This window comes from Dysidea avara, chromosome 11 (genome assembly GCF_963678975.1).
Source record: "Dysidea avara chromosome 11, odDysAvar1.4, whole genome shotgun sequence".
NCBI classification, from domain to species: domain Eukaryota; kingdom Metazoa; phylum Porifera; class Demospongiae; order Dictyoceratida; family Dysideidae; genus Dysidea; species Dysidea avara.
This window is the reverse complement of record NC_089282.1, coordinates 7,393,938-7,413,083: the sequence shown is the minus strand read 5'-3', so window position 1 is coordinate 7,413,083 and position 19,146 is coordinate 7,393,938. Positions and strand designations below refer to the sequence as shown.

The 19,146-nt window shown below is 38.0% G+C and overlaps 3 protein-coding genes and 1 long non-coding RNA gene across 4 annotated transcripts; 2 read left to right on the top strand and 2 right to left on the bottom strand.

Annotated features, from left to right (window-relative positions):
* Positions 1-2,074: 2,074 nt before the first annotated feature.
* Positions 2,075-4,164, bottom strand: LOC136238023 (uncharacterized). The gene is made up of 5 exons (XM_066028331.1): positions 3,976-4,164; positions 3,897-3,927; positions 2,990-3,105; positions 2,814-2,940; positions 2,075-2,761 (listed from the first exon to the last, which is right to left on the bottom strand). Exons 1-5 carry the CDS (start codon positions 4,038-4,040, stop codon positions 2,234-2,236), a joined length of 867 nt encoding a protein of 288 aa, XP_065884403.1. The 5' UTR covers positions 4,041-4,164; the 3' UTR covers positions 2,075-2,233.
* Positions 4,165-4,659: 495 nt separating this feature from the next.
* On the top strand, positions 4,660-6,779 carry LOC136237641 (uncharacterized). The gene is made up of 7 exons (XM_066027857.1): positions 4,660-4,686; positions 4,759-4,826; positions 5,012-5,251; positions 5,370-5,456; positions 5,536-5,594; positions 5,658-5,901; positions 5,981-6,779. Exons 1-7 carry the CDS (start codon positions 4,660-4,662, stop codon positions 6,777-6,779), a joined length of 1,524 nt encoding a protein of 507 aa, XP_065883929.1.
* Positions 6,780-6,858: 79 nt separating this feature from the next.
* LOC136237640 (zinc finger and SCAN domain-containing protein 26-like) lies at positions 6,859-9,123 on the top strand. Its single transcript, XM_066027856.1, has 4 exons — positions 6,859-6,985; positions 7,045-7,493; positions 8,593-8,733; positions 9,109-9,123. Exons 1-4 carry the CDS (start codon positions 6,859-6,861, stop codon positions 9,121-9,123), a joined length of 732 nt encoding a protein of 243 aa, XP_065883928.1.
* Positions 9,124-9,840: 717 nt separating this feature from the next.
* Positions 9,841-11,926, bottom strand: LOC136239151 (uncharacterized). Its single transcript, XR_010693371.1, has 3 exons — positions 10,778-11,926; positions 10,593-10,719; positions 9,841-10,531 (listed from the first exon to the last, which is right to left on the bottom strand). It is a non-coding gene; the product is annotated as an uncharacterized lncRNA (long non-coding RNA).
* Positions 11,927-19,146: the final 7,220 nt, after the last annotated feature.

Below are 19,146 nucleotides of genomic sequence, written 5' to 3'. Positions count from 1 at the left end.
CTGAAATAAACTTCTTAGCTCAATTATGCAAAGAGTGGATGGACTCAGCCAACCATACTTAATAACTTTATTTTACTGTTGTAGCTAAATTCTATTTTTGTAACCACACAAGGTTCCTTGTGCTGTGGTCCTGTTTGGTCACTTGCATCCAAAGCTTTACCTGTCATTTATTTTTTCTTTTTGTACACATTCTGCATCATTTATCAATGATGGTTTCACCTCTTATGTTTTGGGAGTGTAGGGGAGCAAATATATAAGTGTTTTATTCCTCCTTTCTATTGACTTTATTGACTGTAGGAAATTTCATTTAAATGTAAGGTTGTGCAGTTGTGGGGAGAATAAGTTCACTTACGTACTTAAAATATTTATTCCCCTGCTTCCCCGTGGCTGAGGCTCTACCCTGTGGTGAACACTTGCCTGAAGTATAGTTAAACACTAGATTATAGACCTACGGTATTATATGTTTGTCATGTTTCTGTAATGCAAAGAAACTGGGGTAGTTTGCAGGGCCTGAAAATATGTTTTGGAAATGATCTGACAAATCCTGCTATTTGGTCGGACATACTCAATAGTACTTACAAAAATGTCTAAAAGTGTTCAGACATTAGTCAAAAATGGTCAGAAAATGGCAGATGTCTGACCATAATATCAGGCTCTGGTTAGCTGAATGCACCAGCTAAGGGCAAGGATGATAATACAGGGGGATCGATTATTTGAGCTGAAATATCTGGACCAACCGAATGCGTGCAAATGGTGTTAATAATAAATTTTGTAGGGGAGATAGAACATTACAGAGGGGTTTATATATTTCAAACGTTTAGTTCCAAATATTTTGATATATTTGGACCTGGAAGAATTAAATAGGAGGGTCCAAATTTTTCGTGTCAGCTCATTTTCATTGGGTATAACTAAATTTTATACTCATTATATATTATACTCTTGCTAGCATAACCTATGTACCTGCAATTCTTGAATGTAAAAGTACTCGAACCGTTGATCATGTAGTTTGCAGGAGGCAGGAATGTATGTTGGTGTAGTTCAAGCTGTCCTATATACAATGACCTTCTATACATTAATATATTGTGGAGAACAAACAAACCAAATAGAAAATAAGCACACAACATTAATGATGTGTGCTTCATTTTAGTAGAACTATAACAATACAATAGAGCTGTACCAATACCACATTTTACAGCTGATATATCTGATATCTGATATTTTTTGTCTATTTCCAATACAGGTTTTCTAATAAACCGATATTAAATATTCAGCCGATACTTGAAAAGTGTAACCGATATGTATTATTGTGATGATAAGATTACACAGCATAATCACTATGGTTGTGTTGAATTTTTTAAAATTCCTAACCAATGATTGTTCACAAAGTGTAAAGTTGTCTGTTTTTGGTCAGTGCAAGAGGTCAAAGCAGTGTCATAGATTGTAAACGTTTCAGCAAAAAAAGTAGTACAAAAAACCCTCAAAAAATTATATATGACCATATGGAGGATTGAACCCATAGTATCCAAGAATTTTACCACATGTCTACAAAGTCACTGTACAGGTAAAGTGCTTTTAATATTACTTTTACTAGTACATCGCTACTCAAGTGAAGTATCTGTACTATATATAGCCTTGCAATTGACGGATACCGATAGTCGTAATATCGGTACTGATATCAATATAATATTGGTATCGGTACAGCCTAAAATATAATCCAGAGGATAAATGCGTGTGCATATTCACATTGGACCTTAACTTGAAATAGAGGGATGTGATAACTTGTTAAAGTGTGTTTCCTGTTATCATCATGCAAGATTGCTATCATGAGATCTGTGCTGTTAATTGTGTGTGTGCTTTTTCAAACATGGAAATTTTGTGGGAATACTAGAAAGAAACTTTCAGTTATTCACTATGAAAAGTTTTTGTTCATGTAGAGCTTGACTAAAGCTATAAACAGCTTGTATGGGACAGAATTGGTTTAAAAGGTTTGGTATATGTGTTGCTACATTCATTTGTCAAAATTTTCCTTGCCAAACTTTCCTACTATACATATGTATATTAATGATTCTCCAAATTTAGACAATAATTTTAATTTAAAAGTTCAGCAAAAGAAAACAAAGACATCAAATTATATATTAGCGCATATTCTTACCACCTACTACACCCTAACATAAATGTTACTGTATACAATAGAAAGTGTTCAGTCTTGGTCTAGACATTACACCTACTGCAGTTAACGCATAAAAATAGCCACTGTCATTTGGACGTGGTCTGCTTTGCTTGAAATGGATGATGGTAATTTGCAGTTCTCCCATCGGCAATCATTAGGTCTTGGATAAGTACCTCTGTAGGTGTCACAGTTAGCCTTGTAGTTGTATGGTGTCCACTTGTCAAAGGTAAATCCAACAGCAATTTTGTTTTCAGGAGCTGGTTGAATTCCAACTTCCTGTGTACATCTATCCACAATCTTCACGGGATCTAGTAGTATAGCTCCACTCCAGTTAAAATCAATATTCCTGTTAAATAATCCCTTATAGGCATACACTACAGTTCCTTCATGATATGCCACAATCATTTGTTCTGTAGCACTGAATCTTGCCTTATTTGGTATGTTACACCATCCAGATGCTCGTGTGGTACAAGCCTGAAAGTCATTACTGAAGTATGTCATCTTGTTGGTTAATGGATAATTTTCTGTATAAGAGTGCTGCCATGCCAAGGTCCATCCTCCACCATCTAATTCATCCATGTCACAGTATATCTAGTCAAAGAGTTGTACTGAACCATACCAAAATATTGTGGCACTTACATACCTGTGTGCCTTGTACCCAGTACATTCCACTACTTAATGGTTCACTACATGCACCTGTTAATTGCTCTTTGATCCTCTTACATGAGCTGCCACTCATTGTTCTAGAGGAACCAACTGCTGGGGTCAACCTGTGTATCAACAGTGTCAGTATGCTAGACCAAACATGTATGGTTTTACCTGAATGGGGTCCATGTACTACTCCTACAGACCCATATCATGTCACCACTTGCACCAGTTGATGTTCCTTCACTAGAACTATCACATGTCTCACTAGGTGGAGTAGCAGTCTGTCTCTATATAGGAACGGTAGAAGATGACATTATAAATAAGGCCATTAAATTTCAAGAAATCATATGTATTACTAAAAAAGTAAATGCATAAATATAACAGTCATCTATGTATGTACACATGTACATAATACATTCGATAACAATGGAAATAAGGTACTGTATTGATCAATGTCTGGTTGTATTTTAGTCATTGGAGGAAAAAAGTGGTAGCAATAGAGTTGTACAACAACAACAACAAAAATTCCAGGTTTCAAGTAAACGCCGCATTTCAAATGAACACCTAGTGCAAATAATTCTGCATGGTGCTACAAATAATGAGATTAACAACAAAGTAAAAAACAATTTTTGGCCCTTCCTAAAACTCGAATCTGTGTTGTATGCTAAGGATAGAGGAGTACATCAAGGAGAGTGCAACTCTGTGGTATAAAGTTGATATCAAGGAATATGTGATTGTTGGTTTTGTTGATAAACACCCCTCCTTCATAGTCGCCATACAGTCTTGTTTAGTAGCTAGATTAAACAGTTGCCCAAAAGAAAGAAGTCTTTCAAGCAACTCTTTACCTCATCTTCATACCTCCGAGTTGTACCCTCCTTGATGTATTCCAATCTTTAGCATACATGTGTAACACAGATAAATTCCTGTGCCATGTTCCAAGATAATACAACAGACTACACTCGTGAAGGTTGTTTTCCTAGTTCACTGAAACTCCCACAGTAAAACAGATGCAATATACACATAGTAATTTTACTCCTAGATAGACAGACATGTTTCTAAATCTTAGCTTATTACTTACCTTATAGAGATCAACTAATTCTTTAGCTTGTCTACATGAACAAAGGTACTGTTTATATACAATATTCTAAGCTGCTTACCCTTCACACAAAACAGAAGTTACAGCCACTAGCAAAATAATCAGTCCCATCTTTATTTGTTCCATTTCTGATCCAATCCTTCTCAGAATCAAGAACAGAGAACAAGCAGTAACATGTATACAGATTTTGGGTGTGTACTTTTATATCTCAGCCAATCATCAAATCAGTACACAACCTTTTCCTGTTTACTACCAAATAAGAAATATAGTTGGTGTGATTAGTAAGTGTGGGCATAATCAGATGGTACTCCACCCCAACCTCAACTCTGACCACTGACAATATTTGAGGTTTTAAGGGACTTCTTACAGTCAAACACTTTTGTATACAGCATTTCCTCGATGTTAAAGTCACATTTTCACTAATGTAAATTTTCCTCCTTGGGGAAATTTAAAATTATCACAGTAAAACAGCAGGCTTTCTGTGAAGGTGCCTCTAAAGGAGATTACCACAAAAACACAACTTGTTAAATGTTCATTTTCTGTTATGATCTTATACTAGCAAAATCACACATGCAAATAATATGTATGTGCTGTTTCATCTACAAGTACACCAGTGTGTATCAGTCTATAGTTTCAAGTGTGGAAAGTACTGTAGACTATATGGTAAGTATGAGCTTATCAAATATTTTCCTGTTTGACTAACACTTGATTCTTCTATAGTTGTTAAACAACAGCACTGCAGTTAATGATCAGTCCTGATCAACAGTCTTTGGTGTCAAGTGAGTTCACATTGTAAAGTACAAGAGCTGTAATGAGAAGGACCTCTTAATTGTTCGTTGTGTAGGTTCGACTGAGGCCGATGCATAGCTTACATCAGTTTTCACCTGGTGACTTGTTGGCTAATGAAGACCGGTCTGAGCTGAGACAGTCACTGCAGAAAACTTGAGAGATTCAAATGCTTCACTACCAGTTTGTCAGACATTTAAGTTAACTCACCTAAACTATGCATTTTTGTACTTATAGTGTTACAATACTGCATACCATGTTGTGTGTACATATTTCAAAATAAACAAACTTTTTGTATTGCCTATATCCAGTGAGAGCTGGACAGCAGAATGTGGGATAGAGAAGCAGTGGCAGTCTGTGCGTACTGCCATTGTTTCGACTGCAGCAGAGGTGCTAGGGACTTCAAGGCACTGCCAGCCTGACTGGTTTGCTGAGTCATTTGGGGGCTTAAGGCCATTGCTAACAGCTAGGAACAATGCTTATTCACACTGGTTGAAAATTAGAGCTCAGAGGGACATTGCTCTTTTCCGGCAGTTGAGGGGTGAAGTCAGGTAAGCAGTGAGGAAAGCTAAGAATACTTGGTTCCAGAAAAAAGCAGAGGAGATTGAGAAGGATAGATTTGGTGGAAAGCGGGTTTGATGATGTATTATTTAATATGCAATGTGGCAGAAGAGGGTTGCTCCCTTTACGGGTAGTGACTATTTATGATGAGGGAGGTGCTCCTTGTTTGGATGTTGAGGTACAACACCAATGTTGGTTGGAATCACCACTTTGCTGAGTGTTGTTAGTCAATTTTCTGTAGATGAATTGGAGTATGTGAGACCCTACCTACCAGTGAGGATGTAGTGGCAGCTCTTGATAAGATAAAGAATGGCAAGGCAGTAGGAAGCTCTGGTATTTTGCCAGAGATGTAGAAGGTTGGATTACATGTAGCAGAATTTGTGATCATGCTTACAGACTTTGTGCATGCAGTTTGGAAGGAACACAAGGTGCCACAGGCGTGGAAAAATGCTATCCTTATCCCCATTCCTAAGAAGGGAAATCTACACCTTTGTGATAACTGGAGGGGTATAGCATTACTTGATGTAGTGGGAAAGTTAGTGGGAAGAATTGTGCAAGATCGTTTGCAGAAGCTTGCTGAGGTGGAATTGCCAGAGTCTCAGTGTGGGTTCCAGCGAGGTTGTGGCTGTACTGACATGATGTTTATGGTTTGTCAATTATTTGAAAAAAGCCTTTGAACATAACATCAAACAGTATTTTTTTATTTTTGTGGACCCCAGGAAAGCTTACAATTCAGTCCCATGTGAGGCTCTTTGGATTGCTTTACAGAAGTTAGGTGTACCAGAGGCAATGATAGACTTGGTGAAATCCTTCCATAGTGGCATGAGGACCAGGGTCAGAGTGGATGGAACACTGCTTGATGATTTTGATGTTTCTAATGGTCTCAGGCAGGACTGTACGATGGCTCCAACCCTGTTTAACCTTAATGCAAGCATTGTTTCTGAGAGATGGCTTCATAGGGTGGAAGGATTGGAAGGTGTGGGTACGCTTCTGTTACACAAGCTTGACCAGAAGTTATTTCATAGGGCTACTAGGAATGCTCAGGAAGTACAGCTGTACAAGGGAGAGTTTGCTGATGATGTGGTGTTGTTGGCGTGCTCAAGGCAGGGTGCAGTTGCTGCCACCCAAGCTTATGTTGATGTTGTTAGCTCACTTGGACTGACAGTGAGTTTTAGCAAAACTAAGTTCTTGGTGACTGGGTGTGATTTGACGGAAGAAGACAGGATGCCACTTGTAATAGATGACAACAATATTGAATGTGTTAGTGAGTTCCCATACCTTGACTCATTGATTGCTGACAGTGGAAGGCTGGATGTTAATGTTGAGAATAGAATTGCAAGTGCTTCAAAGGTTTTTGGAGCACTTCGACATGCTGTTTTTGATAACTCCCATCTATCCACTGTGACAAAGAGACATGTGTATGGAGCTTGTGTATTGTCTGTTCTGATTTATGGTAGTGAGTGCTGGGTACCACTTAAGAACCATCAAGTTAAATTGTTTCCATCACAGATGTCTTAAAACTGTATTAAAATTTTCCAGCACGAAGCAATGGGAGGAACGTATTACGTCTAGAGAGTAGTGGGGTGATATGGAAACCATGGACATTAAGCTGGAATACTGGCGCCTGGAGTGGCTTGGACGTTTGTCTAGAATGCCAGATTTTTGCTTTCCGAAGATTTTTGTCTCTTTGGATGATTGTCTCATTCTTGTGGACCAAGGAAGTGGTGGAGAGATCTTGATTTGAAGAATGTGGGAATAAGTGATGGTTATTGGTATTGTCAAGCTCAGGAGAGGGAAAAGTGGAGATCTATTTGTAGCCAAAGTGTGGAGCTGCCCAATCAACTAGTAAAGAATGTAGTATGCCATGTGTGTAGTAAGAGCTTCCAAAGAGAATGTGACGAAGCACGTCATAAATGTACTGTGGAGAGGTCTGAACCAATCCAGGAGCAGGCTGGTGCTGTGCAGTGTCAACTCTGTGATCGATGGTTCAGGAGTAGGGGAGGTTTGGCAGTGCACAGATGTAGGGAGGATGAGTCAGCAATAAATAGACCAGCAGTCAACCCGCAGGTGCCATTAGTATGTGGAATTTGTGGAAGACAGTTCAGGAGATCTGGAGATTTAAAGCATCATAAATGCAATGAACCCCAGTCAGATGCAGTGCAGTGTCCAACTTGTCAACGTTGGTTCAAGAACACTAGGGGCCTTACCATACATTGGAGAGCGAAACACCAGGTGTGACATCTTCATTTTTGCCTCTTCAATTGAAGGGAGACGTGACCCGCATGGGTAGTCCACAACAGGGGTGTGTGTGTATGTGTGCGTGCGTGCGTGCGTGCGTGCGTGTGTGTGTAGATATCCAAGCTAGCTAACTGTAATTCTGATTTATTTGAATGATGATAAAAGCTATTTTTTCTCAGAATGCAGGTGGTTCAAGTTATCCCTGGCCATTGTTTTCATCCTTTCCTGTACCTTCTGAGTACAGATGACCAGTTCCTCCTGTGTATGTAACAGAAATTATTCTCCATTTGCACTGTTGTCATGTCTTAACAGTCCAGTTTCTTTGTACATAACTCCATACGTTCATCTTATCTGCACATTAGAGTTTCTTTACTCTATATATGACTGAATGCATTGTAATTATGTAATCACTGTTGCTACTTATTACTTACTTTCTTACACTGACTATACTACAAGCCTTGTCCCATCTGTTCACCTCTGCTTATCTGTGGCCACCACGAGTGCATAAATCTGTTAGTGACCATAATACAGTATTGGCATTCAATGAACTTGTAAACAATATGCATCTTTTGATATAAACTACTTGTGTTACACTTTGTGTTTGCATGAATAAATTTTATGTATGTATAAGACTCTTTTCAGTTTAGCAGACATAATTGTTGTCAGTAAGCTTACAGAATATATTTGAAGAGTTTCAACTTCAGATTTTACTCTTCAAATTTGTGATAATAAAACTTAAGTCCACAAAATTGAAGTTGTACCTTCACCATTAATACCAATGTGCATATCCTTGAAGATATTTTGCTATTGTATTGATATACTGTATAGAGGGAAACTTTGGTGGGGGTAAACTTTGGCGAAGAACAAGCTAAATTGCATTTGGCGAAATAAACTTTGGCGAATTCAAGCTCAATGTTTAGCTATAAAGATGCTAATCTGAGGCGCTACGAGTAATTGGTGGGTTATACTTTGACAATTTTGTACCAAATCGCCAAATTCGCCAAAGTTTTCCCCACCAAAATTTCCCTCTATATCGTATGCAGTTCTGTGTATATTTCCCTCTGATACCACATTTGTATTTTAACATAATTAGGTACACCTTCTCAAGTCACTAGCATTTAGTGGCATTCCTCCAGTCTATTCAGTCACTACCCATCTTGTTGAGCTGATCCTACAAGATGAGGCTCCACTTTGTTATTCAGCCTTCAAGTTATCTGGCTACACTCCATCACAGGTAACCCATCATGTATTTCTGTGTTCACAACTATAGTAATTATGTTACCTATTGAGGGTGAATTGATTGGTACTGTAAGAAAGTTGGGCTTAAAACACTGGATTTTGAAATAAAATATCATTGTACTGTTGACAGTGGTTGCTACAATAAGTGGCAGAGTGTCTTAGCTGATTTAATATAGAAGTAAATTTCTTGCAAATATATGTAATCACAGTGAACGTTGATGCAGCTAAGAATATGTGATATGCTACTAGAATTTTTGAATTCTCTGATATGCCTAGCTTCTATTTTGCTATTATTTTTGTGAATGCATGCTATTAGTAAATATATTTTTAAGTATGTGCACTTTTAGTGCAGTGTATTACTTCCTGCTAGCATGCATCTGTTTGATTTTCTGACTTACACTATACATAAACATGTCTCTCATTTGTCTCATTTGATCTGTCAACACTGGCTCCAGCTGTGTTCTTGGAATTATCTAGACTGACCTGAGGTTTATCTGTAAATCACAGTGTGTTTTGTAATGGGCACTGACTACCAAGTGAGTGTGGCAGATGTGTATTTGACTGCTTAGGACGAATGTTTTGTCAATAATTTACTTGATCTCACCAATCCAGCTCTTTACAGATGGTATAACACATTTGTCTAGGTGTACATGTGTGTGGCTATATTAAAGCACTTGGAGGCTCAGATATTGCAACACACACACACACACACACACACACACACACACACACACACACACACACACACACACACACACACACACACACACAAGATCTTCTAGATTTCAATTCAGATGTTGAATAATACTGTAAAACAGAAAAACTTGGCAAGAGCTAAATTCTACAATAGATTTCACAAAATTCTGTTCATTCACCAATAACTTCCTACTGTCAAAGTTATCTATGATATCCAAAATATATTATATATTGTCAAAAAGTGTTTGAGTTATTTGTTTCTCTTGCTTCACCTACAGGACAATAGTCTCAGAGATTTCCATGTGTATCAAACATTTAACCTACATGGAAATTTTGAAGCATAAGTTTAGAAGATTTATTCTACCAGATATGACCCGCCTTGGAAATTGTTAAATTCCGACCACTTCATACACAAGCAAACATCTATCCTTCACATAAACATATATATCATAGGTGCTTGTAAGTATTATTTCATAGTGAACATGTACCTACAGTTATAGTGTTTTAAAAACTAATAAACTGTGTAATGTGTGCAATAGTTGTGGTACTTTACCACAGAGTAAGCTGAGTCTTGCAGCATTATTCCTTTTAACGGACATATATTGCTACGGTCATTTGAACATAGCGGTCATGGCCTGAAACATAGGATGCAGTTCTCCTATCGACAATCACTAGGAACCACGATATGTATCACCAGTATAATCCTTTGATGAATATTTATCAAAAAATATATTCCAACAGCAAAAGCATTTTCAGGAGCTGGCTGTACACCATTTGCCTGTGTACCTTGTCCACAATTTTCTGAGATCAACATCACTGAGTATGGCACCTCTCCAGTTGTCATCAATTAGACGATTAAACAGACTTGCATAACAGTACACTAAAGTTCCTCTGTGATATGCACATATCACCCGTTCAGTAGCACCAAACCTTACTTTGTTGGGTATGTTACACCATCCGGAGGCCTTGGTAGTGCATGGCTTGTAATAGTCACTATAGTAGGTCATTTTGGTAGAGAGGGGAAGATCTTCCATGTAAGAATGTTGCCACACTAATGTCTATCCTCCCCCATCTATTTCTTCCATGTCACAGTGTACCTGCATGTGATTAAATAGAACAGTGTAAATAAGTCTTTTGGCCAGCATGTTCAAAAAGTACCTTCACACCCTGTACCCAGTAGACCCCACTTCTAACAGGTGCTGTGCAGCTAGACGATAGCTTTTCTTTTATTTGCTTATATGAATGTGTACTGGAAGATTCTGTGAGACCAACTGATGGGACCAGCCTGTACATGTGTTACGGTAATGTTATAACAGTGGATTGAATGGTATATATAAACTTACAGATGTGGAATCCATTCATTGTCCTTGCAAATCCACATTGTGTCAGTTTGATGAGCATATTTGGTACTGTGGAAGATTTCTCCTTCTTTTGTAGTTGTGCATATTTTGAGAGGAGGAGGTGGAATATCTTGCTAAAAGTGTTAAGTACTTTTATTTAACTGTTTGCTTTCGATGTAGTCTCATACCCAGGTATAGCTAGGCCTGTGCTATACAATACATTATTGTGGGCCTGGCTTGCCTGGTCCAAGACTATATAATTATCATACCTTTGTAGCATTATATCTCGAACAATTATTTCTTTAGTTGGTTTTAAGATTTCCCTACACATTTACATAGGTATTAGTGAGTGTATGGATCATGTGATCGATTACATACTTTACCACATAGCTCATGACCTACACTCATACACAGTATAGTGATATGCTCTGCACAAAACAGGCTATACTACTGCAGCATGGTCACATAAATTAAGGCTTTATTTTATACATTGTACTGGTGATGCTCCAACAAATTTGTATATATAACAGAAATACAGCCAGCTATATGCAGTGGAACATCCCTTGTCCAGACCTCTATTATCCAGGCACCTCCATTGTCTGGACAGCCCCAATTGGTCATGTGGCATGTAGTTTATAGACCATAATGGAGTTTGGTTTAGATGAAAGCACAAGGAGGGAGCATAAAGGTTGCTGTTTACCTGTTCAATGGCTTGTTTATTCTACATAAATACCACTTGGTTGCTAGGTGATAATGGATTTTTACAGCCCATGGGAGTGACCATGAATGCTCTGTAGTGACTTCCCCCTCTGCCCACTAAACTGCATATCACTAACTGATAGAAATACAACATTACTTGTATTTAAGTTAGCATAACAGCATGTTATTCTTGACATTTCTGTGATACGCCAGACATTAGTATGTACCAGACTGCCCGGACAAAAGAGGTTCCACTTCAGTTGCTTAAAGCCAGCTTTTTACATTGACTATATAGCACTGAAGGTTTGACAACAATTTGTACTGCAGGGCAGCATTTGGTTCACCATTATGACAGAACTACTGAACCTAGCCAATAAGGTGAATCAGAAAGTTTTATTCCCGCGCTATATTTGCAATAGCCTATGCAGTTATCAATCATCTGTGTGTCTATACTATTTGTTATTGGAGTTTGACCTGTCTGACTATATTTAGATCACAAGCAGCAACTGGTCCTGAATATCCTTATGGTATAATTATATGTGTGAATGCACACTTTTATTTCTATTAATATTCCTTTGTTTTCTAACAAAGAGGATGTATACAGGTGGCACTATTGCATGGACAAATAGGCATGATCAATCACATACTGAAAGTTCAACATTGACCATAAATGGTTTTGAGGTTATTTTGGGAAATTATTGTGTTAGACTCAACTCATGACAATGACAAAAGATACAATTATACTCTGTTATATAATGTTATAAATAAAATGTTTCCAGGCATCATGAGGCATGTATGTGAGCATAAATTAGCTCAATATAATTATACATGCACAAACAGCATAAGGTTAAGGTATCACAATGGCTGCATGATCAATTATAATATTAAAACAAGTAGTGAGTTCAATTAGGAATCATAGAAATAAAAAAATAAGGGAGGTCACCTACACCTAAAGATATATACATTATTATACTGGTGAATATTTAATCCCTGATTCACTCTATATCCATGACTGAATTAAAATAAAAAGGACACTATAAGAGAAGGACCTCAGCAATTAATCCAGTCACAATGGAAAACTCGGACAACTCCCATCAAATGTAGGGAAGCCAACACGTGGCGCTATCACAAACCAATGTCTAGCACTGTCAGCAAAGAAAGCTGGGACCCAAATTAGGACATGCACAGCTGTAGGTAAGTCCATGAAGCATACATTGTACATACTGCAGTATATATGCCAAAAGGGACCTGTCAAACTGAATTAAGCGAAGCTGTTATCAAGTTACACTTGTCTGAAGACATCAGGCAATTAGTCAGTAGAAAATTCCACCAAACACAAAAGGTTATTTTGTAGCAACTTTTGGAAGTGTTTCATGATTAGGTCATACTGAAAGCACTTTTGATTGGTTATATACCCAACCAATATACTACCAAGGCACCACAGAGGTATTGTAAGGCTGGTTTTAGGGTGATATTTTTGGCCAGATAGCCCAAGCCCCTCTAATATACAGCATACTATATCAAACTGTATGATAAAAGGATAAATGATTTAAATATGGCATAATTATTAATTTGTAGTGTCAATGAATCTATTAAAGTCAATCAGTAAACTGAATAAATTCCCACCATTAATATAATAATGAAAAGCTTTACTGCCCTTACAAATAGTCACTATAAAGTGCTTAATGGGTATTTATATTAATGTTTTAGTAGAGTGCATGTCTTCAGTAAATTCTCACCAAATCATTTAGAAGTATTCCCATGATCACATTGTTGTTATGTATTTTTCTATTAATCTAGGTATTCCCAACTTTATAGTATTGCAGCCAAACCCATGCCTGCTCTTCATATAATTTCATTTCACATTTTTAATTGTTTACAAAATACAACAATGCTTAGCTAATAAGTTGACTCACATAGTACTGTATTTACAGAAAAACAGTACATAATGCTGTAGCTTATCATCACTTTTTACGCATGTCAAGTATGGTTACACTTAGCAGCATGTGCTATGGATTTCGATTTCATGGCTCACCAACCCACACAGCTAGTACTTGAGTATTCATTTAGTAGAGTCACTCCACCTAGAACAATTAGCCTGTTATTAGCCACAACCACTACTGCAGAAAAACTTCTTGCAGTAGTGGTTTCCATAACCAGTTGATGGGTTGAAAGCGTATACCTCATTAATTTTATATGATCATATTCCTCCAACCGTTAAAAGAAAATTGTTGCATAGAGCAACAGGAGCAGAACATCAACATGCCAACATGGAGTGTCTGGAAGAGACTGCCACTTCAACTAGTGACTTGAGAGGTTGCCAAGAGAAGTAGTGAACACTTGTGGAGATGGTTTGCAAAATTCATTATATTCACCCAAAAATACAGAGTTCTTCATAACAGCAACCTTAAGTTGGTACAGGAAGGTCATCACAAGTATACCACCAAGGCACCAACCATCAGTAGTAGTAGTAACATTACCATGACATTTGGTTATCCCTCCTATACCGTTATTAAAAATGACTTATGATCGATGGCAGTTACGAAAATTCTTGTAGTTGGCATTTTGTTATAATGTTTCCACAGTCTACAATCAAGAACAAACACCTTGTTAGTGAATTCTTCATGTTATCATGACCTCCAGCAATGGTCAGTTTATCATTCAGTACAGTCATGGTATACAAAAAAGTATGGTGTGGTTATGGGAGAGGGGTCCCATTTGTTTGTAGTAAAATTGTAGACATCTACTCTGTAGCAGTCCTGTGCTGTGTCACTGCCATTTCTTCCTTCCCACCAGGGACATAGCCAGGATTTTTTGAAGGGGGGTTCCAACAGCAGTATCGAGTTACCAGAAGCAGGGATCTGGGGGTGCAGCCCCAAGCTGCTGAGAAACTTTCAATATTCTAATGAATCTAAACTCAGCAAATTGCTATATTTTATGCAAAAAGTACATTATTGAATTATAATGCATATAAGTGCCCCTGGGATGAAGCTAGGGACCCGCCGATTATGCTGGCATAATTATGAGCATAATAGGTGTCTGAAAGCATTGAGCATAATGCTAGCATAATAGGTAGAATATTTGTGTAATAGTATGAATTCTTGCTTATCAAAATAGCTATCACAAAAAGATCGATATACTCTAATAGAACAGTCAGTAACTCTAATAGAACAATCATATAACTGACTGTTCTATTAGAGTATATCGATCTTTTCTGTGATATGCATCTTGACAAGTAAGTTTGTGCTTCAACCACTTATTATTTATCCATAAATTGGAAATTAATTACTAGAGCATGGGAACTGAAGCATAAATAATTGGGCATAATTTGAGCATAATAGGTAAGTATTGAGCATATATTTAAGCATAATAGGTAAATTTTTGAGCAGTGCAGCATAGCATAATAGGTAAAATTATGAGCATAATCGGCGGGTCCCTAGATGAAGCTAGTACTAGATAAAGCTACCGATTGGAAACAGACAACATAACACATAGAGACATATATAGTAATCTGTAAGTAAGTTATCTCACTGGCATAGGAACCATAAATCCCTTGATACAAATGTCAATTAAAACAATATAACTATACAAAATAATATGCATAGCATGAATTTATTTTGCATAACACAAGTGATAAATTAAATTACTGGGGTTCTATATTATTAAACAATGCAAACCAAAGCTACAGCCAGTATAAGGCCATGCTCAGTTTTGCATTTAATGTTAGAAAATCTGAAAACTTCATATGGATGTTTACATGCATGTTCTATTAAGAGTATACCTGACTGCTCTATTAGAGTATATACCTGACTGCTCTATTAGAGTATATTGATCTTCAAGTTTTGAAGAAGACTAAAGTTACCTCTGTAAATCCTTCCCTGAGCGATGAATGCAAGCTTTATCAATTGTTGTGCTGTGCCATTACACTATATATTATTACTCACTCATTTTGTCCTGCCACACTAAATGGTGTGTTAGGGTCCTGCTTGCAGAAGTCTAACTTTTACAGGGGGTTCCTGAACCCCTTGGACCCCCCTCCTTACACCCCTGCCCTCCACCAACATAAACTGATTCGTGTAGTAACACTGTACATGTGCTGTACGACTCACTGGTAGAGGACCCAACTCTTTCCATTGATTTCACCTTCACTCCTTTATCTAGATCTACTTGTGAGTTGATCTATAAATCACATTAACACAAATCATTGATTACAGAAAGAGTGTTGAGTATCCATGATATATGCATGCTGTCTGTCAGACACTTAAGTGATTTAACCCAATGTCAATTTTTTACAGCAATAATAATATTTAGGCATTTATGAGAACGAACTTTGACCACTAGCATTTTTGTAAAAAAAAAAAAAAAGGCATTTTTGTACAATGTCATGGAATTAATTTTGACAAATGACACAAGGACTTTCTTCCTTTAACATAGTTGTGTGAAAACTGTATTTAAAGTTGGCAGGTTTTTATGTGGTAATTGCAGGTTTCATATAAGCCCAAGAACAATTCAATAGGAAGAGCTCTGGGTGATTGTCGAGCACATATGATGCACAAGTAATAGGAATTTTAAGTTTGATTAGGGATCAAAGAAATAAAAATAGTGAAACAAGGGAGGTTGCCTACACCTGAAGATATACTAGTGGACATTAATTTTAATCCTTGGGCCACTAGTATATATCTTCAGGTGCAGGGGCGGTGGAGCAGGCCAAAGAGTGAGGGGGCCAGGCCAGCTGTGAGTTGACCAAAAACAAAAAGGTCACAGCTTGCTAACAATAGCTGCTCTCCACCAATTATATCTCCTTATTTATAACTACACATACGTAGCTAAGTAATTTGCTACACTGCTTCTCTCGGCTTCTCTGAATACTGTGACTGCTCTATTAGAGTATTCAGATCCTGACTGTTCTATTAGAGTATCTCGATCTTTTCTTGCAAACAGTGTCCCAAAAAAGTGGGGGGGGGGGGGGGGGGGGGCGTCTCCACCGCCTATGTCAGGTTAGGCGACCCATTGCCCCCCATCACCGTAGTGTTTTTTTTTAAACCTTTGTCACAAGCTTACCAGTATTAAACTGACCTATAAATTTTGTGCTCTACTACGCGGTATCACCAGGGGTTGCTAGTGAATGCGCACACAACATTCAAGTACTCCTTTTTCCCTTCGGCAATCAAAATCTGGAATGATCTACCCCAAAATGTGATTGACTCCAATGATATTGATCAGTTCAAACAAAAACTAGCAATTATTTAATTTGTATACTTGTATGTATGTTGTGACCTGTGCACTATACTCTAATAGAGGTCTGCACAGTATTACCAATAATAATAATAATAATGAGTCGCTCGTGAATCCACCGAACGAAAATATTAGAGACACACTTCTATATTTTTGACTGAATTTGACAAAACAAGGCTTCGACGCACAAAGCTTTGTTAGGAGATATGGCGATTTTAAGGAATCATTGTGTAATTACTTCCCAGTGCCTACAGCTGTGCAAACAAAATTTGCACCAATTATTCATCTGTTTACTAGCTATCACTGAGTGGGTGTATACCGGCATTCCTGATACCCAAAATTTGCCCTGTTTTGGGCAGCTTTTTTCGAGCGGGTAATAATATCACAGCTGGTAGTAATAGGGTGGGAGGGTAGGGGTGGACGGTGGCCTTAATATAGGGGTATAAATGAAGTAAGAAGACGATTGGAACCCAGGGGATTTGACAAATCGTAGTGTCAAATTACCCACAACTGGGGCAAAATCGGCTGTCAAATCCCCACTATGTCTCCACCCCCATAGTAGGGGATTTGACAACACCTCAAGGATGACTAAGCGCATATTTCATGCATGCGACTAGTATAATAAACCTGCCCTGTAGCACCATCCATTTTTTAAGTGTTAAATGTACCAAATTTATTTTCTCGACTTGATCACACTGGATCTTTGTAGCTACGGCAGTGCATTCTATTTTTTTACTTTGTCAGGCGGATCAGTTATGCACCTATCAATGTATTGCCCCACCACCCCCCCCTCGGGCGTAAGTGGGGCTTTACAGGGGGAATTGACACGAAACTGCTGCCCCACTATGGGGCATTTGACGATCGTTCAGTAAGCACCAAAATATTTTTTTGTTGTAACTTCCTTCGCTATGTCAAATCCCGAGTAAATCCCGCGTTGCAACTGGGGCCAAAGGTGGGGATTTGACACGATAGGTTTGCCCTACTATGGGGCATTTGACATTCGGCTGTGTCAAATCCCCACTATAGCCCCATATATGCCCGAGGGGGGGGTAGTGGGGCAATACATTGATAGGTGCATTACAAGCTTACAAGTTCTGCTAGCAAAAAAGACAGGTGGGATTTCATGCAATACGTGGCATTTCAACTTCGCTGATCGAGTGAAGTGAGTGAACACGTCATCCTGTCGGCAGTGTGCTAGGACTGCAGCACAGGCTGTGGTTGGCGTAAAGTAACTTGTATTTGCACTAAAATATTAACAATATAGCTCTACCAGACGGGTGTAACTAATCACTGGACTGGACTACTGGACTGGACTACTGGACTGGACTACTGGACTGACATATTTTTGGTTTTTACACATTCTGAGGTTGATTTTATTGAGTCTTGCTAGCTAAGGGACTTCAGAAAACTTGCAGTCTGTTTCTAAAATGATGAGTGTGAGGAGTAAAAACTGACTTCTCAGTACTTGTTATGCTCTACAGCATTTATACACTTATACACTGTTAAAATGAAGAGTAACCACAACTCTCAAGGAGTTCCCAGTGTAGGGAGGATTTAACACCCCTGGAGAGTAACCATTACTCTAAAGGAGTAACTGGGGAGTAACACATGCTCTGAAGGTGGTGTTGCTTACTCTTCAGAGTAACGGTTATTCTCTTCAGAGTGTTGGTTACTCTCCATGAGGTGTTAAATCCTCCCTACACTGGGAACTCTCAGAGTGGTGGTTACTCTTTATTTTTAACAGTGTAGTATTGTGTTTTGGAGATTATAATATATAGCAATAGCTAACCAAAAATCGTTTTACTATGTTTTTGCTACCTATGTATCCTTGAACTAAATAGCTCAGATACAACTTATCCTTCCTAAAACAATCTATTGTAGCTAACTTCGTTCCTACATGCAATATACACAACTGTAGGGTTTTTCTGTTATCATGATTAGTTCTTAACCATGCTGGTTGGCACACTGTAATATGTGACCAAATTTAATAGCATTGCTACTATCTCAGCTCCAAGACTTCATCGTTAGTTAACCAAAACTAGCACATTCTCTGCAGCATACTGATAAGGAGTATAGGTATATGTATTGTAGAAGAACATAAGTAGTGAAATCACTAGAAGTCAGTTTTTGCTTACTCCACTCCTCACACTCATCATTTTAGTAGCAGACTGCAACTATTCTGAAGGCCCTTGGTTAGCAAGATTCAATTAACCAACCTCAAAATGTGTAGAAACCAAAAATATATAAGTCCAGTAGTCCAGTCCAGTGATTAGTTACACCCCTACCGGACTGTGGATGAATTTGTTGGAGTACAGTTGTGGCACATGCGATGATGCTCGACGAATATACCTCCATTGATTAGTGATAAGCAATCAGTACTGAAATAGTTACGTAGCTAGTTGTGTAAGCTGTAATAATACAACACCGTATGTTGGATA

Bases quoted from the DNA above. Each gene is read 5' to 3' on its own strand.
- LOC136238023 (XM_066028331.1), bottom strand. From the start codon at position 4,040: ATGGAACAAATAAAGATGGGACTGATTATTTTGCTAGTGGCTGTAACT. The intron at 3,106-3,896 runs GTAAGTAATAAG...GTTCCTATATAG, and splicing joins AATTAGTTGATCTCTATAAG to AGACAGACTGCTACTCCACC. The intron at 2,762-2,813 runs GTATGTAAGTGC...CTCTTTGACTAG, and splicing joins ACTGGGTACAAGGCACACAG to ATATACTGTGACATGGATGA.
- LOC136237641 (XM_066027857.1), top strand. From the start codon at position 4,660: ATGATCAGTCCTGATCAACAGTCTTTG. The intron at 4,827-5,011 runs GTCTGAGCTGAG...GCCTATATCCAG, and splicing joins TTGTTGGCTAATGAAGACCG to TGAGAGCTGGACAGCAGAAT. The intron at 5,252-5,369 runs GTAAGCAGTGAG...GCAATGTGGCAG, and splicing joins CAGTTGAGGGGTGAAGTCAG to AAGAGGGTTGCTCCCTTTAC.
- LOC136237640 (XM_066027856.1), top strand. From the start codon at position 6,859: ATGGACATTAAGCTGGAATACTGGCGCCTGGAGTGGCTTGGACGTTTG. The intron at 6,986-7,044 runs GTGGAGAGATCT...GGTATTGTCAAG, and splicing joins TCTTGTGGACCAAGGAAGTG to CTCAGGAGAGGGAAAAGTGG. The intron at 7,494-8,592 runs GTGTGACATCTT...TAACATAATTAG, and splicing joins ATTGGAGAGCGAAACACCAG to GTACACCTTCTCAAGTCACT.